We start from the raw sequence: 20,174 nt of genomic DNA, 5'->3' as shown, positions 1-20,174 counted from the left end.
AGGTATGTTCCCTCTGTCCCTACACTGTGAAGAGTTTTAATCAAGAATGGATGCTGTACTTTGTCAAATGCTTTTTCTGCATCTATTGAGAGTATCATATGGTTCTTGTTCTTTCTTTTATTAATGTATTGTAGCACATTGATTTGCAGATGTTGAACCACCCTTGCAGCCCAGGAATAAATCCCACTTGGTCATGGTGAATAATCCTTTTAATGTACTGTTGGATCCTATTGGCTGGTATCTTGTTGAGAATTCCTTGTTCATCAGGGATATTGGTTTGTAATTCTCCTTATTTGGTGGGGTCTCTGTCTGGCTTTGGGATCAAGGTAATGCTGGCCTCATAGAAAGAGTTTGGAAGTTTCCTTCCATTTATATTCTTTTGAAACAGCTTCAGAGGAATAGATATTAATTTTTCTTAAATGTTTGGTAGGATTCCCCTAGGAAGCCATCTGGCCCTGGGCTCTTGTTTGTTGCGAGATTTTTGATTCCTCTTCAGTTTCCTTGCTGGTCATGGGTCTGTTTAGGTTTTCTCTTTCTTCCAGTTTCAGTTTTGGTAGTTTATACGTCTCTAGGAATGTATCCATTTCTTCCAGATTGTCTAATTTGTTGTCATATAATTGATTATAATCTCTTATAATATTTGTATTTCTTTGGTGTTGGTTGTGATCTCTCCTCTTTCATTCATGATTTTATTTATTTGGGTTCTTTCTCTTTTTGATAAGTCTGCCCGGGGGTTTATTGATCTTATTAATTCTTTCAAAGAACCACCTCCTAGTTCGTTGATCTGTTCTCCTGTTCTTTTGGTTCCTGTTTCATTGATTTCTGCTTTAATTTTCATTAATTCCCTTCTGCTCGGTTTAGCCTTTATTTGCTGTTCTTCTCCAGCTCCTTTAGGTATAAGGTTAGGTTATGTATTTGAGGCCTTTCTTGTTTCTTGAGAAAGGCTTGTATTTCCCTCTTAGCACTGCCTTTGCTGCATTCCAAAGATTTTGAACAGTTATGTTTTCATTTTCATTTGTTTCCATTAATTTTTAAAATTCTTTAATTGCCTGGTTGACCCATTCATTCTTTAGTAGGATGCTTTAACTGCCACGTATTTGAGTTCTTTCCAAATTTCCTCTTGTGATTAAGTTGAAGTTTCAAGGCATTGTGGCCCAAAAATATGCAGGGAATGATCCCAGTCTTTTGGCACTGGTGGAGACCTGATTTGTGACCCAGGATGTGATCTATTCTGGAGAATGTTCCATGGGCACTAGAGAAGAATGTGTATTCTCTTGCATTAGGATGGAATGCTCTGAATATATCTGTGAATTCCATCTGATCCAGTGTGTCATTCAAAGCCCTTGTTTCTTTGTTGATCTTCTGCTTAGATGATCACCCCATTGCAGTAAGTGGGGTGTTTAAGTCCCCTACTATTATTGTATTTATTTAATTTTGTTATTAATTGGCTTATATAATTGGCTGCTCCCATGTTGTGGGGCATAAATATTTACAATTGTTAGATCTTCTTGTTGGATAGACCCTTTAATTATGATATAGTGTCCTTCCTCATCTCTTATTACAGTCTTTGGTTTAAAATCTAATTTGTCTGATATAAGGAGTGTTTCCCCAGCATTCTTTTGATGTTCATTAGCATGGTAAATGGTTTTCCATCCCCTCGTTTTCAATCTGTGTTGTCTTTGGGTCTAAAATGAGTCTCTTGCAGATAGCATATTGATGGGTCTTGCTTTTTTATCCAGTATGATTCCCTGTGTCTTTTGATTCAGGGCATTTAGCCCATTTACATTCAAAGTAACTATTGAAAGATATGAATTTAGTGTCATTGTATTACCTATAAAGTCACTGTTTCTGGATATTGTCTGGTTCTGTGTTACTTTTGGGCTCTGTCTTTGCTTTAAGGATCCCCTTTAATATTTCTTGCAGGGCTGGTTCAGTGATCACAAATTCTTTTGGCTTCTGTTTGTCCTGGAAGCTTTTTATCTCCTGTTTTGAATGATAGCCTTGTTGGATAACGTATTCTTGGCTGCATATTTTTCTCATTTAGAACCCTGAATATATCATGCCAGTCCTTTCTAGCCTACCAGGTGTCTGTGGATACGTCAGCTGCCAGTCTAATGTTTCTACCCTTGTAGGTTTTTTTTTAAATTTTAATTTGGGTTTGTCATTAGTTTTTTTAATTATGTTCAATTAGCCACTGTATAGTACATCATTAGTTTTTGATGTAGTGTTCAGTGATTCATTAGTTGTGTATAACACCCAGTGCTCTACCCTTGAAGATTATGGACCTCTTATCCCTAGCTCCTTTCAGGATTTTCTCTTTGTCTCTGAGTTTTGCAAGGTTCACTACTATATGTTGGGGTGTTGACCCATTTTTATTGATTTAGAGGGGTATTCTCTGTGCCTCCTGGACTTGAATGTCTGTTTCCTTCCCCAGATTAGGGAAGTTCTCAGCTATAATTTGTTCCAGTATACCTTTTGCCCCGCCCCCATCTTTTTCTGGGATCCCATTTATTCTAATATTGTATTGCTCCTTGGTATTGCTTATCCCTCAGATTCTCCCCTCATGATCCAATTGTTTATCTCTCTTTTTCTCAGCTTCTTTATTCTCCATCATTTTGTCTCCTATATCACTAATTCTCTCTTCTGCCTCGTTTATCCTAGCAATTAAAGCTTCCATTTTTTATTGCATTTCATTAAGAGCCTGTTTGATTTCGACTTGGTTAGATTTTGGTTCTTTTATTTCTCCAGAAAGGGATTTTTTAGTGTCTTCTATGCTTTTTTCAAGCCCAGCTAGTATCTTTATAATCATTATTCTGAAGTCTAGTTCTGACATCTCACTTATGTCCATACTGATTTAGGTCCCTGGCAGTCAGTACTGCCTCTTGTTCTCTTTTTTGAGGTGAGTTTTTCCATCTTGTCATTCTTGCAGAAAGTGGTCGCTTTTCTATTTGTAAAATTGCCGCAATTCTCTTCTTACATCTCTGGTTGAGTTCAGAGGTGTTCAGAATGATTTAGTAGCTATCTAGCTGAATTCCTGGGACCAGACAAAAATTAAGTTCTCCTACTCCTCCACCATCTTGGACTCTTCTCCCAACAATAGTTTAATAGTTACTGTTTTATGCACGTGTCTAAATTAGTTAAGGGAAGATAATTACCATACTTATATACTGTTTCTCTGTGAACATTCAGATTACATCTGGTGTCATCTCCTTTCAGCCTGAAGGACTTCTTTTGTTTTCTTATAAGGAAGGTCTGATAGCCACATATTCTCTCAGTCTTTGTTATCTGTGGAAGTCTTTATTTTTGCTTTCATTTTGGATTCTTTTTAAAAAATAGAGTTCTATTTTTTGAAAATTAAGATTCATATAATATAAAATTTACTAGGTTAAACTGTACTGTTCCATGGGTTTTAGTATATTCACAGAGTGAACATTACCACTAATTCCAGAACATGTCCGTCATTCTGAAAGGAAATCGTATGCTTTTTAGTAGTCACTCCCAATTTTCCCCTTTATACATCCCCTGGAAACCACTAATCTGCTTTCTGTCTTTATTGGATTTGCCTGTTTTTGACATTTTATTTATTTCTTAAAATATGTGGCCTTTTGTGTCCTCATTTCATTCAGGATAATGTTTTCAAGGCTCATTCATAGAGGAGCATGTTCACTGTGCTTTATTCCTTTTTATGGTTGAATAATATTCTGTCATATGGATATACCACTTTTGTTTATTCATCAATTGATGGACATATAGTTATTTCTACTTTTTGGCTATTATAAATAATACTTCATGAATATTCATATACAAATCTTTGTGTCAACATATGTTTTCAGTTATATTGGGTATATACCTAGGAATGAATTTGTTAGTCATATAGTAATTCTATGTTTATTTAAGGAATTATAAAATTGTTTTCACAATGACTACACCATTTAACGTTCCGGGGTTTAAATTTTTCCACATCTACCCCAACTTTTGTATTCTGTGTGTTTACTTATTATACTATCTGATTTTAAATGGTACCTTGTGATTTTATTTGCATTTTCCTAATGACTAATGATGCTGAGCATCTTTTCATGTATTTACTTACTGTTTATATATCTTTTTATATATTTATAAATATATAAATATTTATGCAGATCCTTTGCTCATTTTTTAATTGGGTTATCTTTTAGTTATTAAGTTATATTAGTTCTTTATTCTAGATACAAATGCCTTATCTGATGTGTGATTGCAAAAATGTTCTCCCTTGAATATGTTTTCCTTCATTTTGTTGATGCACAAAAGTTTTACATTTTCTAGAAGTTTTATATATTGTCTCTTACATTTAGGTTTTTGATCCATTTTTAGTTAATTTTTATATGTGGTATGATGTGGGAGTCCACATTCATTCTTTTTTTTAATGTGATTATCCAGTTGCCTGAGAACCGTTACTTTCTTTTTTAATGGATAGTTTTGTGGGATATACAATTCTTAGTGGACAAGTTTTTTTTTTTTCCTTTCAGCATTTTGAATATGTCATACCATTACCTTTTAGTGTCCTGTATTGTTGTATTTTTTGTCCATGCCTTTCAACACCTTGGCTTTATGTCCATGTGTAGATAGATTTCTTTGGATATTCATAAGATCTTCCTGGATGTGTAGATTATTATTATTATTATTATAATTTGGGAAGTTGTCAGGCATTATTCCTTCAAATATATATGTTTGGCCCTTTTTCTCTGTCTTCTCCTTCTGGGAGTCCCTTTATAAAACATTTTGTTTCCCATGATGGTAACCTTTGAGGTGTTTTCATCCTGCTTTGTGTGCTTCAGATTGGACAGTTTGTTTTGAACTGTCGCCAAGAGTCCTGGGTCTTTCTTCTGCAAGTTCAGATATGCTATTGTGTCCTTCTGGTGAATTTTTCATTTAGTTATTATGCTTTTGATTCAATGATTTTCCATGTGCTTCTTTTTTTACAGATATGTATGTAATTTCTGTCTCGTAATTTGCAATCTCTTATTTGACTAGGCTTTGTTGCTATAATGTACTTTAGTTCTTTAAACATGGTTTCCTTTAGTTCTTTTAATGTATTAATGATAGCTACTTTACAGTCTTTGTCTGCTAAGTTTAACATCTATGGTCCCCCAATAACAGTTTCTTTTTACTGCTTTTGTCTTTATGGCCCATACTTTACTGTTTTATAATTTTCGTGAAAACTGTGCATTTTAGATAATAAATTGTAACCACTCTGGTTTCTGATCCCCTTCCTTGATGGTGGTTATTGTGGTGGTATTTTTGTTTAGCGACTTTCCTGGACTAATTCTGTGGAGTATATCTTACCTGCTGCCTGTTGCCAGTGATGTCTGTACTCCATGGAATGGGTTTTTGTTTTACTTTGTTTTGTTTTTAAACAAAAACAACAAAAAGTTGTTTTTAACAACTTTAAAAAGTCTGTTTTTAAAATAAAAGGCTGGCCTTTTAAAGTTAGTATAGCTTGGTGGTCAGCCAGTAATCAGTTATTTGGTTGTATTTAAACCCCTTGTTCCAGAAGATTGCCGTTCTTTGCCAGTGGAACTGTGTGTGCTTTAGGGAATGTGTTCCAATTTCATGATTTACACATCTCCCTGATTTTTACTTTCTCTGATAAAGCCTCACCTTCAGCCAAAAATGAGTAGTTAAGACCCAAATATATAATTTATTCTGAACATTACTTTTTTATGGATGATAAACTACATTTGGCATATATTTCTTGGGAACTTAATTTTAGTATTACAAATTGACCAGGTTCAATAGTATACTTTGTTAGCATAAACAAGTTCATATAATTTTGATAATTTTTAAGATTTCCTTGATAATTTTCAGGGAACTGGGTAGGGTTAATTATATAGGGTGCTATCTTTGGTAGATTATTTAGTCAACCTTTTAAAACGAATTTTTTTTTTTACTTTAATGACTGGTGAATTCAGTGAATATGCCAGTCTCATTAATTACAAACTAAAAAACCAAACCCTTTCTTTTATAAAATATAAATAACTTTCAGACTATTTACTCTTTTAAGTCACTTATATCTCTATTTCATCACTGTAAATATTGGAATTTCACTGTTTAGGAAAACATTCTTAATTTTTAATGTTTTTTTTTTACAGCTTAGCTTTAAGTTGTGGGTTGCAATATCACCAGTTAGGCTGGTGATACTTGTAGAGCTTCCTCCTGGAACTCCACTGGGGGGAAAAATTAGACTTGGTCATTGCTATCCTGGAAATGGGGCAGATGTGAAATACCTAGGACCAGGAAGCAGCTGGCTTGAAAGATTTACTTGAATAGCATTCTGTGAGTGGTAGGAGTTCCCATTTCTATATGTGACAGTCCGAAGTCACCTAGGCCGCTAGAAGACACACCCTTCCCTGTTATCTTCCCCAATAAAAATAAAATATAACAGTTCTCTTAATATAAGGTGGCTTCACTCTAAGTAAGGTATTGCAGTAGTAACTCTTTGTATCATCCCCAGTCCTACTGTTAGGGGAAATTACCTAGATTTAGTTACTCTTGAAAAGTCTTATTTTAGGGTGCCTGGGTGGCTCAGTTGGTTAAGCGACTGCCTTTGGCTCGTGTCATGATCTCAGGGCCCTGGGATTGAGCCCCACATCAGGCTCCCTGCTCGGTGGGAGGCCTGCTTCTCCCTCTCCCAGTCCCCCTGTTTGTGTTCCCTCTCTCACTGTCTCTCTCTATGTCCAAAAAAAAAAAAAAAGTTTTATTTTACAGTTTAAGAATCAATCATAATTAGTGCTTCTGATAATTTATAAAACATCACTAATGATGCAGTCCTTTATTCACAGATTGATATATTCCCCTGCTCAATTCATGTCTCCCAAATATAACTAAAATCACATGACTAGTACTGCTGCATGTTTGAATTGTTCTCTGCCAGTAGTCTTAAAAGATTCACTATATTTTCTTTTAATGAGTCACATACAATTAAAATGTAAAACTTTTTTTTTGGAAACTAAGTTATTGGGCAATAACATTTGGACAGTATTTAAGTAATTTAATATGCAGTGAAATTTTTTTTTTGTAATTCAAATATGCTTTCTTGATACTCTTTTCCATTTATACAGAATACATTGTTGGATGGTTTTTGTTTGGTTGATTTTTGTTTTTACAGTGATGAGAAAGAAGAACAGGATCAAAAAGAAAAATTGGTGTTGTCGGAAGACTGTGAACTCATTACAATAATTGATGTAATTCCTGGCAAATTAGAAATCACTACTCAACACATTTACTTCTATGATTGCAGCATTGAAAAAGAAGATGGTGAGGAGTTCTGGGGGAATAATTTCTGTTGTTCAATAGTTAAGTATCCAGTTTATCAAATATTAATGAGAAGAAAACAATAAGATAGGACTGGAATTGTGGTCTGTCATCTAAAAGGAGAAAAGTGAAAGTCAATATGGGATTCATTTTATTTTTCAACTGTATTAAAGGGAATGCTTTTTTTGTTAATGTTTTTTAAAAGGTTTGGTGAGAGGAGATTGCTGTAAACTTGTTATAAAATGCAATCTTAATTTTATTTGTACATTTATTTCCATCAGCTTCTCACCTAATCCTTTATCTGAAAATAAAAAGGATATTTAAATCTAGAATGCCAATATAAAGAGAAAAGGAAAAGTGCTTTTGAGATATAATAATCAGGATTATTCTCTGTTCTCATGAGAAGGAAGTGGAATAGCTATAGAATTTTTTTTTTTTTTAGTTTTAAACCATTTAGGGGCTCCTGGGTGGCTCAGACACTTACGCATCCCACTCTTGATTTCAGCTCAAGTCATGATCTCAGGGTTTTGAGATTGAGCCCCAAGTCAGGTCCATGCTGGGTGTGGAGACTGCTTAAGATTCTCTCTCTCCTTGCCCCTCTACCCACCCCCCCACCACACACAATGTGCGTGCTCTCTCTCTCTCTTTAAAAAAAATAAAACAAAAGAAAGAAACCATTTAAACATCCACTAAATTTAACAAATGATTTCTGTGAAATAGGAATTTAATTCCTTTTCCCTAAGTGCCTCTTTTGTCAGGAACTAGGAGATATTTTCTGCATAACATGAGTAACTTCATATGGTACCTTCATCACAAGATTTCTTCTGTTTTCAGGAGTAGGCTTTGATTTCAAGTGGCCTCATTCTCAAGTTCGAGAGATTCATCTGCGGCGTTACAATTTAAGGAGGTCAGCTCTTGAGATTTTTCATGTTGACCAATCCAACTACTTTCTCAATTTCAAAAAAGAGGTATGTAAGATATTACCTTTCTGGAAGCCCCACAGTGTTAGCTTGAAGTAATTTTCCAGCTGGTGAGCTATAATGAAACTTTGGACTCTACTCATTTGTGAAGTCAAAATATTATTGGAAAAAATATATGCCTTAGGAGCTAAGTAGTAAATGAATTTTATTGGGATTTATGTTTGAGTATTTTTAGGGTGTTTTCAGTTTTCATATATGAGCAGATAAATCAGTAAAATATGAGGTGTCAGCCAATATGTGCCCCACAGTATCCAGTTGTGAAATAATATGCAACATATATAATATGATGGGATTTATGAAATTGGGTTGGGTTCAGTTAAATAATAATGGGGCAGGTATTTATTCCGGGAATAGAGTAAATTCTTGAATAGTGTAGGTGGTTAAGAGATTACCCCTGAAGCCAGATTACTTGGGTCTAGATACTAGCTCCACCAATACCTGTGTATCTTCAGCATGTTACTTGGGATGCTTGCCCCCAATCTTCCTTCCCTCTGTTACTCGCTTGGGGTCAAACTTGCCTAATTTTCTGATGGCTCTCCCAGTCTTGCCTAGCTCTTTCTTCATTTTCTGTCACAAGGCATCTCTCCTAATAAAATCCTTTGAATATTCAGTTCTATCTTTTTCATTTGCTTTTGAGACAATCTGGATTAGCAGTCAGTAACTAAGTTTCTGTTCATTTGTAGGATCCAGGTTTACTTATAGATGATTTTGTTCAGACGTTTAAAGGCCATTTCTGTTTTTTTTACAAAAGAATACTTTTTTTACTATTAAAATTTCCCCATAGGAATATACAAAACTTGTGTTTTTTAGGAAGGTATGTCATGTAATTAAACCAACCATGCTTCTGTTGAATACTGTACATTTGTATAACTTTATACTTTTTAAAGCACATTTATATATGGTTCTAATCTTCATAACAACCTTCAGATTCACTGTGGCAAATTCTGTTACTGCTTTTTTTATAGATGAGGAAACTGAAGTTCAAAGATGAATTTTATTACTTTACATTTGTATAGCCTTGAAGAATTCAGAAAACTGTAAGGGTAGAGATTATTATGTTTAATGTACAAATGAAGCTCAGTAAATTAATTGATTTGCCAATATGATTAGTATATGACAGGACTAAATTTGAACTGTACTCAAGCTAGTTTTCTGATTCAGTATCTGCTGATCATTCCATTATGCACTCTAACTTATTCAAAAAATATATGACTTGACTTCACCAAACCTAGTAGAGTTAGTTAAAACCATAATCCTCTATTTATGAGAAATGTCCAGAATGGGCAAATTTGTAGAGGCAGAAAGTAGATTAGTGGTTATCAGGGGTTGAGAGGGAGTGAGAATTTTGGAGGGTGATGGCTAGTGAGTATGTAGTTTCTTTCAAGGATGATGAAAATGTTCCAGAGTTAGATAATGTTTATGTTTGCACAGCTCTTTTGAATATACAGAAAAAGCCCACTGATTTGTATACTTCAAAAGGGTAAATTTTGTGGTATGTGAATTATATTTCAGTAAAGTAGTTACAAAAGCCATTATCCCAGCTTGTCTTGATCAATTTTTAAACTGTAAAATGCTGTTTTTTATAGGTTAGAAACAAAGTATATAGCAGACTGTTGTCACTTCATTCTCCAAATAGTTATGGAACCAGATCACCACAGGAATTATTCAAAGCATCAGGATTGACACAGGTAGGAAATTTTAACAGTCACTGTTTTAACGTTCATATTGTATTTCAGGCTTTTGCCTAAAACTTCCTCTTCTGATTATTGTATTTTGGTTATTCCATCCATTCTTCCATTCAAATTGATCTTTTTTTTTAATAATTTTTTATTGTTATGTTAATCACCATACATTACATCATTAGTTTTTGATGTAGTGTTCCATGATTCATTGTTTGTGCATAACACCCAGGGCTCCACGCAGAATGTGCCCTCTTTAATATCCATCACTAGGCTAACCCATCCCCCCACCCCCCTCCCCTCTAGAACCCTCAGTTTGTTTTTCAGAGTCCATCGTCTCTCATGGTCCGTCTCCCCCTCCAACTTACTCCCCTTCATTCTTCCCCTCCTGCTATCTTCTTCTTCTTTTTTTTTTCTTAACATATATTGCATTATTTGTTTCAGAAGTACAGATCTGTGATTCATCAGTCTTGTACAATTCACAGTGCTCACCATAGCACATACCCTCCCCAATGTCTATCACCCAGCCACTCAATCCCTCCCACCCCTCACCACTCCAGCAACCCTCAGTTTGTTTCCTGAGATTAAGAATTCCTCATATCAGTGAGGTCATATGATACATGTCTTTCTTTGATTGACTTATTTCACTCAGCATAACACCCTCCAGTTCCATCCACATCGTTGCAAATGGCAAGATCTCATTCCTTTTGATGGCTGCATAATATTCCATTGTGTATATATACCACATCTTCTTTATCCATTCATCTGTCGATGGACATCTTGGCTCTTTCCACAGTTCGGCTATTGACATTGCTGCTATAAACATTGGGGTGCACGTACCCCTTCGGATCCCTACATTTGTATCTTTGTGGTAAATACCCAGTAGTGCAGTTGCTGGATCGTATGGTAGCTCTATTTTCAACTTTTTGAGGAACCTCCATACCATTTTCCAGAGGGGTTGCATCAGCTTGCATTCCCACCAACAGTGTAGGAGGGTTCCCCTTTCTCCACATCCCCGCCAACATCTGTCGTTTCCTGACTTGTTAATTTGAGCCATTCTGACTGGTGTGAGGTGGTATCTCATTGAGGTTTTGATTTGGATTTCCCTGATGCCGAGCGATGTTGAGCACTTTTTCATGTGTCTCTTGGCCATTTGGATGTGTCTGTTGGAAAATGTCTTTGGAAAAATGTCTGTTCATGTCTTCTGCCCATTTCTTGATTGGATTATTTGTTCTTTGGATGTTGAGTTCAATAAGTTCTTTATAGATTTTTGATACTAGCCCTTTATCTGATATGTCATTTGCAAATATTTTCTCCCATTCTGTCGGTTGTCTTTTGGTTTTGTGGACTGTTTCTTTTGCTGTGCAAAAGCTTTTTATCTTGATGAAATCCCAATAGTTCATTTTTTGCCCTGGCTTCCCTTGCCTTTGGGGATGTTTCTAGGAAGAAATTGCTGCAGCTGAGGTCGAAGAGGTTGCTGCCTGTGTTCTCCTTTAGGATTTTGATGGACTCCTGTCTCACATTTAGGTCTTTCAACCATTTGGAGTCTGTTTTTGTGTGTGTGTAAGGAAATGGTCCAGTTTCATTCTACATGTGGCTGTCCAATTTTCCCAATACCATTTGTTGAAGAGACTGTCTTTTTTCCATTGGACATTCTTTGCTGCTTTGTCAAAGATTAGTTGACCATAGAGTTGAGGGTCTATTTCTGGGCTCTCTATTCTGTTCCATTGATCTATGTGTCTGTTTTTGTGCCAGTACCATACTGTCTTGATGATGACAGCTTTGTAATAGAGCTGGAAGTCCGGAATTGTGATGCCGCCAGCTTTGCTTTTCTTTTTCAATATTCCTCTGGCTATTCGGGGTCCCTTCTGGTTCCATACAAATTTTAGGATTATTTGTTCCATTTCTTTGAAAAAGGTGGATGGTATTTTGATGCGGATTGCAGTGAATGTGTAGATTGCTCTAGGTAGCATTGACATCTTCACAATGTTTGTTCTTCCAATCCATGAGCATGGAACGTTTTTCCATTTCTTTGTGTCTTCTTCAATTTCTTTCATGAGTATTGTATAGTTTTCTGAGTACAGATCCTTTGCCTCTTTGGTTAAATTTATTCCTAGGTATCTTATGGTTTTGGGTGCAGTTGTAAATGGGATCGACTCCTTGATTTGTCTCTCTTCTGTCTTGTTGTTGGTGTATAGGAATGCCACTGATTTCTGTGCATTGATTTTATATCCTGCCACTTTACTGAATTCCTGTATGAGTTCTAGCAGTTTTGGGGTGGAGTCTTTTGGGTTCTCCACATACAGTATCATATCATCTGCAAGGAGTGAGCGTTTGACTTCCTCTTTGCCGATTTGGATGCCTTTGATTTCTTTTTGTTGTCTGATTGCTGTGGCTAGGACTTCTAATACTATGTTGAATAGCAGTGGTGATAGTGGACATCCCTGCCGCGTTCCTGACCTTAGGGAAAAAACTCTCAGCTTTTCCCCATTGAGAATGATATTCACTATAGGTTTTTCATAGATGGCTTTTATGATATTGAGGTATGTACCCTCTATCCCTATACTCTGAAGAGTTTTGATCAAGAAAGGATGCTGTACTTTGTCAAATGGTTTTTCTGCATCTATTGAAAGGATCATATGATTCTTGTTCTTTCTTTTGTTAATGTATTGTATCACGTTGATTGATTTGCAGATGTTGAACCAGCCTTGCAGCCCAGGGATAAATCCCACTTGGTCGTGGTGAATAATCCTTTTAATGTACTGTTGGATCCTATTGGCTAGTATTTTGGTGAGAATTTTTGCATCCATGTTCATCAAGGATATTGGTCTGTAATTCTCCTTTTTGATGGGGTCTTTGTCCGGTTTTGGGATCAAGGTAATGGTGGCCTCATAAAATGAGTTTGGAAGTTTTCCTTCCATTTCTATTTTTTGGAACAGTTTCAGGAGAATAGGTATTAATTCTTCTTTAAATGTCTGATAGAATTCCCCTGGGAAGCCATCTGGCCCTGGGCTTTTGTTGTTGGGAGATTTTTGATGACTGCTTCAATTTCCTTAGTGGTTATAGTCTGTTCAGATTTTCTATTTCTTCCTGGTTCAGTTTTGGTAGTTGATACATCTCTAGGAATGCACCCATTTCTTCCAGGTAATCTAATTTGCTGGCATATAGTTGCTCATAATATGTTCTTATAATTGTTTGTATTTCTTTGGTGTTGGTTGTGATCTCTCCTCTTTCATTCATGATTTTGTTGATTTGGGTCATTTCTCTTTTCTTTTTGATAAGTCTGGCCAGGGGTTTATCAATCTTCTTAATTCTTTCAAAGAACCAGCTCCTAGTTTCGTTGATCTGTTCTACTGTTCTTTTGTTTTCTAGTTCATTGATCTCTGCTCTGATCTGTATTATTTCTCTTCTGCTGGCTTTAGGCTTTTTTTGGTGTTTTTTCTCTAGCTCCTTTAGGTGTAGGGTTAGGTTGTGTATTTGAGACCTTTCTTGTTTCTTGAGAAAGGCTTGTATTGCTATGTACTTTCCTCTCAGGACTGCCTTTGCTGTACCCCAAAGATTTTGAACAGTTGTGTTTTCATTTTCATTGGTTTCCATGAATTTTTTTAATTCTTCTTTAATTTCCTGGTTGACCCATTCATTCTTTAGTAGGATGCTCTTTAGCCTCCATGTATTTGAATTCTTTCCGACTTTCCTCTTGTGATTGAGTTCTAGTTTCAAAGCATTGTGGTCTGAAAATATGCAGGGAATGATCCCAGTCTTTTGGTACCAGTTGAGACCTGATTTGTGACCTAGGATGTGATCAGTTCTGGAGAATGTTCCATGGGCACTAGAGAAGAATGTGTATTCTGTTGCTTTGGGATGGAATGTTCTGAATATGTCTGTGAAGTCCATTTGGTCCAATGTTTCATTTAAAATCTTTATTTCCGTGTTGATCTTTTGCTTAGATGATCTGTCCATTTCAGTCAGGGGGGTGTTAAAGTCCCCCACTATTATTGTATTGTTGTCAATGTGTTTCTTTGCTTTTGTTATTAATTGCCTTTATATAATTGGCTGCTCCCATGTTAGGGGCATAGATATTTACAATTGTTAGATCTTCTTGTTGGATAGACCCTTTAAGTAGGATATAGTGTCCTTCCTCATCTCTTATTAGAGTCTTTGGTTTAAAATCTAATTTGTCTGATATAAGGATTGCCACCCCAGCTTTCTTTTGGTGTCCATTAGCATGGTAAATGGTTTTCCACCCCCTCACTTTCAATCAGGGGGTGTCTTTGGGTCTAAAATGAGTCTCTTGCAGACAGCATATTGATGGGTCTTGTTTTTTAATCCAATCTGATAGCCTGTGTCTTTTGATTGGGGCATTTAGCCCATTTACATTCAGGGTAACTATTGAAAGGTTTGATTTGGGTACTATTGTATTGCCTGTAAGGTGACTGTGACTGTATATTGTCTGTGTTCCTTTCTGATCTATGCTGCTTTTAGGCTTTCTCTTTGCTTAGAGGACCCCTTTCAATATTTCTTGGAGGGCTGGTTTCGTGTTTGCAAATTCCTTTAGTTTTTGTTTGTCCTGGAAGCTTTTTATCTCTCCTTCTATTTTCTTTTTTTTTTTTTTTTCGATTTTATTTATTTGAGAGAGAGAGACAGAGATAGTGAGAGAGCACAAGCGGGGAGGAGAGGAAGAAGCAGGCTCCCCACAGAGCAGGGAGCCCGATGCGGGACTCGATCCCAGAACCCCGGGATCACGACCCGAGCCGAAGGCAGACGCTTAACCGACTGAGCCACCCAGGCGCCCTCTCCTTCTATTTTCAATAACAGCCTAGCTGGATATAGTATTCTTGGCTGCATATTTTTCTCGTTTAGTGCTCTGAAGATATCATGCCAGTCCTTTCTGGCCTGCCAGGTCTCTGTGGATAGGTCTGTTGCCAATCCAATGTTTCTACCATTGTAGGTTACATATCTCTTCTCCCGAGCTGCTTTCAGGATTTTCTCTTTGTCTCTGAGACTCGTAAGTTTTACTATTAGATGTTGGGGTGTTGACCTATTTTTTTTTATTTTGAGAGGGATTCTCTGTGCCTCCTGGATTTTGATGCCTGTTTCCTTCCCCACACTAGGGAAGTTCTCTGCTGTTATTTGCTCCAGTATACCTTCTGCCCCACTCTCTCTTTCTTCTTCTGGGATCCCAATTATTCTAATGTTGTTTCGTCTTATCGTATCACTTACCTCTAGAATTCTGCCCTCGTGATCCTGTAGTTGTTTCTCTCTCTTTTTCTCAGCCTCTTTGTTTTCCATCATTTGGTCTTCTATATCGCTGATTCTCTCTTCTGCCTCATTTATGCTAGCAGTTAGTGCCTCCATTTTTGATTGCACCTCATTAATAGCCTTTTTGATTTCGACTTGGTTAGATTTTAGTTCTTTTATTTCTCCAGAAAGGGTTTCTCCAATAACTTCCACACTTTTTTCAAGCCCAGCTAGTATCTTTAAAGTCATGATTCTGAACTCTAGGTCCGACATCGTACTAATGTCAGTATTGAGTAGGTCCCTGGCAGACGGTACTACCTCTTGTTCTTTTTGCTGAGGTGATTTTTTCCATCTTGTCATTTTGTCCAGAGGAGAATAGATGAATGAGAGAACAGAATGCTAACAGGTTAACAGCGTCTCCAGCAAATATACTCTATACAAATCAGGAAAGGCCTGAAACCAGGGGACAAGAAAGGAAAAGAAAGAAGAGAGAAAAAAAAAGGAAAAAGAAAAAGATAAAAACAAACAAAAACAGAACAAAACAAAAAAAAAACAATATGATCAAATATGATCAGGCTAATGCATAGATCAGTGCCACACACTAGATTTTGGGCATATTTTGTTCTGTTAGAAAAAAGTGCCTGCTAAAATTTTAAAGGAAGAAAGACATATGTACAAAATAAGGGTTGATACAATGAAGGGATGGAAGATGACTGTAAAGATGAAAATTATAAAAGATTTTGTAAAAGGAATTGATAAGATAAGTTGTTTTTAAAAAGAAAGAAGATTTTAAAAAAAGAAAAAAAAGGGAGAGAATGTGCTCAGGCAGGAGACTAGAACAAAGCCATACACTAGTGATTTAGGGTATATTTTGATCTGTTAGAAGAAATTGTATCTCAAAATTTTAGAGAGAACAACTTATATATATATGCCAAAAATAAGGGTAACTACTATGAAGAGATAAAAATATGACTTTAAAAATGAAAAATAAAAAATGTTTTTTTTAAAAAAACGGATTGATAAGATGTTGGTTGAAAAAGGGAAAATGAAAAATTCAAAAAAAAACAGTTAAAAAAATTAACTTTGAAAAACTAATGAATTATGGTAAAAAAGCCATGAATTCTATGCGCAGTATTCCCCTAGCGCTGGAGTTCTGCCGTTCTCCTTGATCGGTAAACTTGGTCTTGGCTTGCTGGCTGTTCGTGCTGATCTTCTGGGGGAGGGGCCTGTTGCCGAGGTTCCCAAATGTCTTTGCCAGAGGTGGAATTGCCCTGCCCTTTTGAGTCCGGGCTAAGCAAGCTGCTGGGGTTTGCTCTCAGGAGCTTTTGTTCCCTGCAAGCTCTCGGTACAGCTTTGGAGGACCAGGGTGAAAATGGTGGCCTCCCAATCTCCGCCCAGAGGAGCTGAGAACTCGGGGCCCCGCTCTTCAGTGCGCCCCCAGAGAAAAGCAGTCACTCCCGTCTCCCCGGTCTCTGGCCGCACTCCGTGCTCACCCGGCCTGTGACCAAGCGCTTCTATCTCTGGCACCTGACCCCGTGTGGAGTCTCCAAACTCAGCAGATCCCTGCGGTGCGCTTCCACGCTGCTCCTCCCCGGGGAGGAAGGGGAGTCTCCTCAGCTGGGCCGCTTGTTGGGTCCCTGCTGGAGGAGCAGTGGCCCGACTAGGCCGCAGATCACAGTTTTTGGCAACCCTGAGCTGAGAGCCCGCGCCTCCGCTCCGTCTCTGCAGCCGGCTTCCCCGCTCCGATACCTGGGAGCTCTGCCACACTCAGGCACCCCGGTCTTTCTGTGACCCCGATGGTTCTGAGACCACACTGTCCTGCGAAGGTTCCACCCCCCGCTTAGCCACTGGAGCGACGTCCCTCAGCGGAGCCGACTTCTAAAAGTTCTGCTTTTGTGCTCTGGGGCTCTATCACTTGTCAGAAGCCACCAACAGAGGCCCCCTCCCCCCGCCGTCTGTCCTCCCGAATATCACCTCGGATTCACTTCTCCGCAGTCCTACCTTCCAGAAAGTGGTCGCTTTTCTGTTCAGAGTGTTGTTACTATTCTTATCTTCGATCTCCTGTTGAGTTCCTAGGTGTTCAGAATGGTTTGATCCCTATTCAGCTGAATTCCTTAGACCAGAAGAAATCCAGGTCTGCTACTCCTCCGCCATCTTGCTCCGCCCCCTCAAATTGATCTTTTGAGTTATCTTTGAATCTTTCTGTTTCAATAAAACAGTACCCTGTCCCCCAGCTCCCATACCATTTGGTTCATGGGCATATCTTACAAATTCTTCTATTTTAATAATTTTATCTTTTTAAAATATAACAGGTGGGTTTGTTGGGTTTTTCCATAATAAAATTAATCTATGCATGAGGTAAAAAGTGGGAAAATACAAAAGACCCCATGGGGAAAAAAGTCAAAAAAAAAAATCAGTTCATCTATTAGCCAAATCTAATTAATGCTCTTGTATATTTTATCCTCACCTATATCCCAATATATCTTGAATTTCTACTACCAACATCCAAGGAAAGACCATTGTTTTTTTTGCTTTCCAGGACTGTCAGTAGTCTCCTAATTCAGGTCTCTGCCTCCTGACTCACTCCTCCCTCTTATATATGCTTTAATCATAATCTTAAGTGTTGCTCTTGTTCAAAAGCTATCAGCAATTCTTTCATATTGTTTATGAAATAAGGTTTATTTAATGGAATACATTTTCTGGTTTTTTTGTGGAATAAATTTTATTTGTTAAAGTACTTCTCAAGTTAGCACTCAAGAATAATTTTAATTGGGCTTTCTATAAAATATATATATATATATATATATATAAATTCATTCCTCACCATTCCCATAAATTTATCTTTTGTGTAAGGCAAAACAGTAAACTTAAAGGTGAATATTAATCTGTCAGCAAAATTCTTGAGCATACCCAAACTGTGTAGAGTAATTAGCAGGCTAGTGATTAAAAGAAAATAGTGATTATGTTTTTCTTCAGAAAATTTTATATCTAATATAGCAAAATCTCATCTACTGTTGTTCTAGCAAGGCAGTTCTCTGAGATTAGGTAAGATAATATTTATTTAAAATTTATAGATATTTTAGTACAGTAGGATGCTTTTTTTTAATATGTGCTCTTCTGAAAATTTCAGTTTATAAAACAATTTTCATTGTTGGACAGTCCTAAAATTGACATTTTTAAGATATTTAAATAAAATAACTTAATTGGAAAAAAGAATTCTTGTGAATTTTTTGACTAATAAAAGATTTATGTTTAATTTTCTCTTCCTTTTCTAAAGATCAGTTTTTACAAGGAAGGAAATTTAGGAAAAGTTTATTGGTTTAAGCCTTTTTTAAAAGCCCCATTCCTTTTATTAGTAAGATGATCAAGATTATGGGAACAAAAGATTATGTTAGTACTATCAATAACAGTTACTAACTTCTAAAAATTTAAGTTAATTTGGATTTTGCTTTTTGTACTATCTAGAAATGGGTGAACAGAGAGATATCAAATTTTGACTACCTCATTCAAATAAATACAATGGCAGGACGAACCTATAATGACCTTGCACAGTATCCTGTGGTAAGTTTTATAGAAATCTCATAAATATGGGATTGACTTTCAGTTTTATAATACACAAGAATGTGTGTGTATGTGTAAGATGATTTTTCATCTTTTAAAAAGATACAAAAACTGTTTTTCCTTTTTGTATATTTTCTACATGCTATCTTCAAAAAGTATATAAACATGAAGAATAATTAAATAATAAAAGCTTTTTTTTCCACTTCATTGAAAATATTCCAGTGAAGTTATAGGAAATAATGCTTCTGGTTATGGAACTGAAGATGAATAAACATTTGAAACAGGGAAAAATATTTTTAAAGACTATCCCTTTTTGTCTTTAGATAAACATTTAATATTACATATGGGGATAGTAGCTTCTCTGGAAAGGAATGTCTAAATTGTAAATTGTGGCTCTTTTAGTTTCCCTGGATTTTACAAGATTATACGTCAGAAGAGTTGGACCTTAATAACCCATCTGTATTTCGAGATCTTTCCAAACCAATTGGGGTAGTTAATGATAAAAATGCCAAAGCCATGCGAGAAAAGTAAGTGCCTTTTATCCCTTTTGAAAGATACCCATCACTTTTGATGGTATTTTGAATTTGCATTGATTTCTACTATGGCCAACCAGGTGTTACTTTTCTTAAATGCACAGCGATAGTCTGATAATCCCTTCACTATGTCTTGAAAATATATCATTGTCCCTCAAGTATCTTAACTATAGTCTGTTTATTTCACTTCTTTGCCAAATTTCAATTGATTTTGTTTAGAGTATCTTTTCACTTTGTATGTGCTGAAAGGTAATTTTTCTTCCCAGATACTTTAGACTTACTAATCTCCTAATCTAACATGCAAAAATACCCTTAATTTAATACAATATTTTGGTAGATATAAAATTAATACTAACCTATGATTCACAAATAATGTGAATAAATAAAATATAGTGAAATGTGTAGAAAGTTGCTATCTTTTAATAAGGAAAGGAATTTTTATAATTCTTTATATTTATGATCCTGTGAATGCCTTACAATTTTTTTTTTATTCAAAGCAAGCTGCTGACAGGTAAAAAGTAATCTAATTTTAATTTCCCTTTTTTCTCCATGTGAAATTGTGGATGAATTGTCAGTTATGACTTCTAATAATAAGGGCAAAAAACTATTTTGCAAACAAATAGTGTAGATTTACTTGAGAGTAGTACATTTTTTTTCATTTTATTTGCAAATCTATCTTAGGACTTCTTGTAGTGTTTGATACTTGATTTGATTTACTAGTGGAATTCTGCTGTGTATATGTTACCTCACTACCATTAGTCAAACTTTACTGACAGTAACAAAAAAACAAGCTTTTTAAAATATCTTCCACAGGAAATATTGTTTTAAATTTCAGTAGTATATGTTTTTGCATAGATGCAGATGACTTTGACCTGAAAGCTTTTATTCCCCTA

General features: G+C 36.1%; 1 protein-coding gene across 1 annotated transcript in view; it reads left to right on the top strand.

Moving 5' to 3' along the window:
* NBEAL1 (neurobeachin like 1) overlaps positions 1-20,174 on the top strand; it is a 184,638-nt gene that overhangs the window by 113,442 nt on the left and 51,022 nt on the right. Inside the window, exons 36-40 of the mRNA XM_088021587.1 lie at positions 7,145-7,293; positions 8,125-8,258; positions 9,857-9,958; positions 18,653-18,748; positions 19,151-19,275. Of these exons, the coding sequence (XP_087877713.1) occupies positions 7,145-7,293; positions 8,125-8,258; positions 9,857-9,958; positions 18,653-18,748; positions 19,151-19,275 (606 nt within the window). The remainder of the gene's footprint in view (positions 1-7,144; positions 7,294-8,124; positions 8,259-9,856; positions 9,959-18,652; positions 18,749-19,150; positions 19,276-20,174) is intronic.

This window comes from Eumetopias jubatus, unplaced genomic scaffold, assembly GCF_037043125.1.
Source record: "Eumetopias jubatus isolate StellerSeaLion01/CBP00866 unplaced genomic scaffold, mEumJub1_p1.0 scaffold_3, whole genome shotgun sequence".
NCBI classification, from domain to species: domain Eukaryota; kingdom Metazoa; phylum Chordata; class Mammalia; order Carnivora; family Otariidae; genus Eumetopias; species Eumetopias jubatus.
This window is presented reverse-complemented; position numbering and strand designations above follow the sequence as displayed.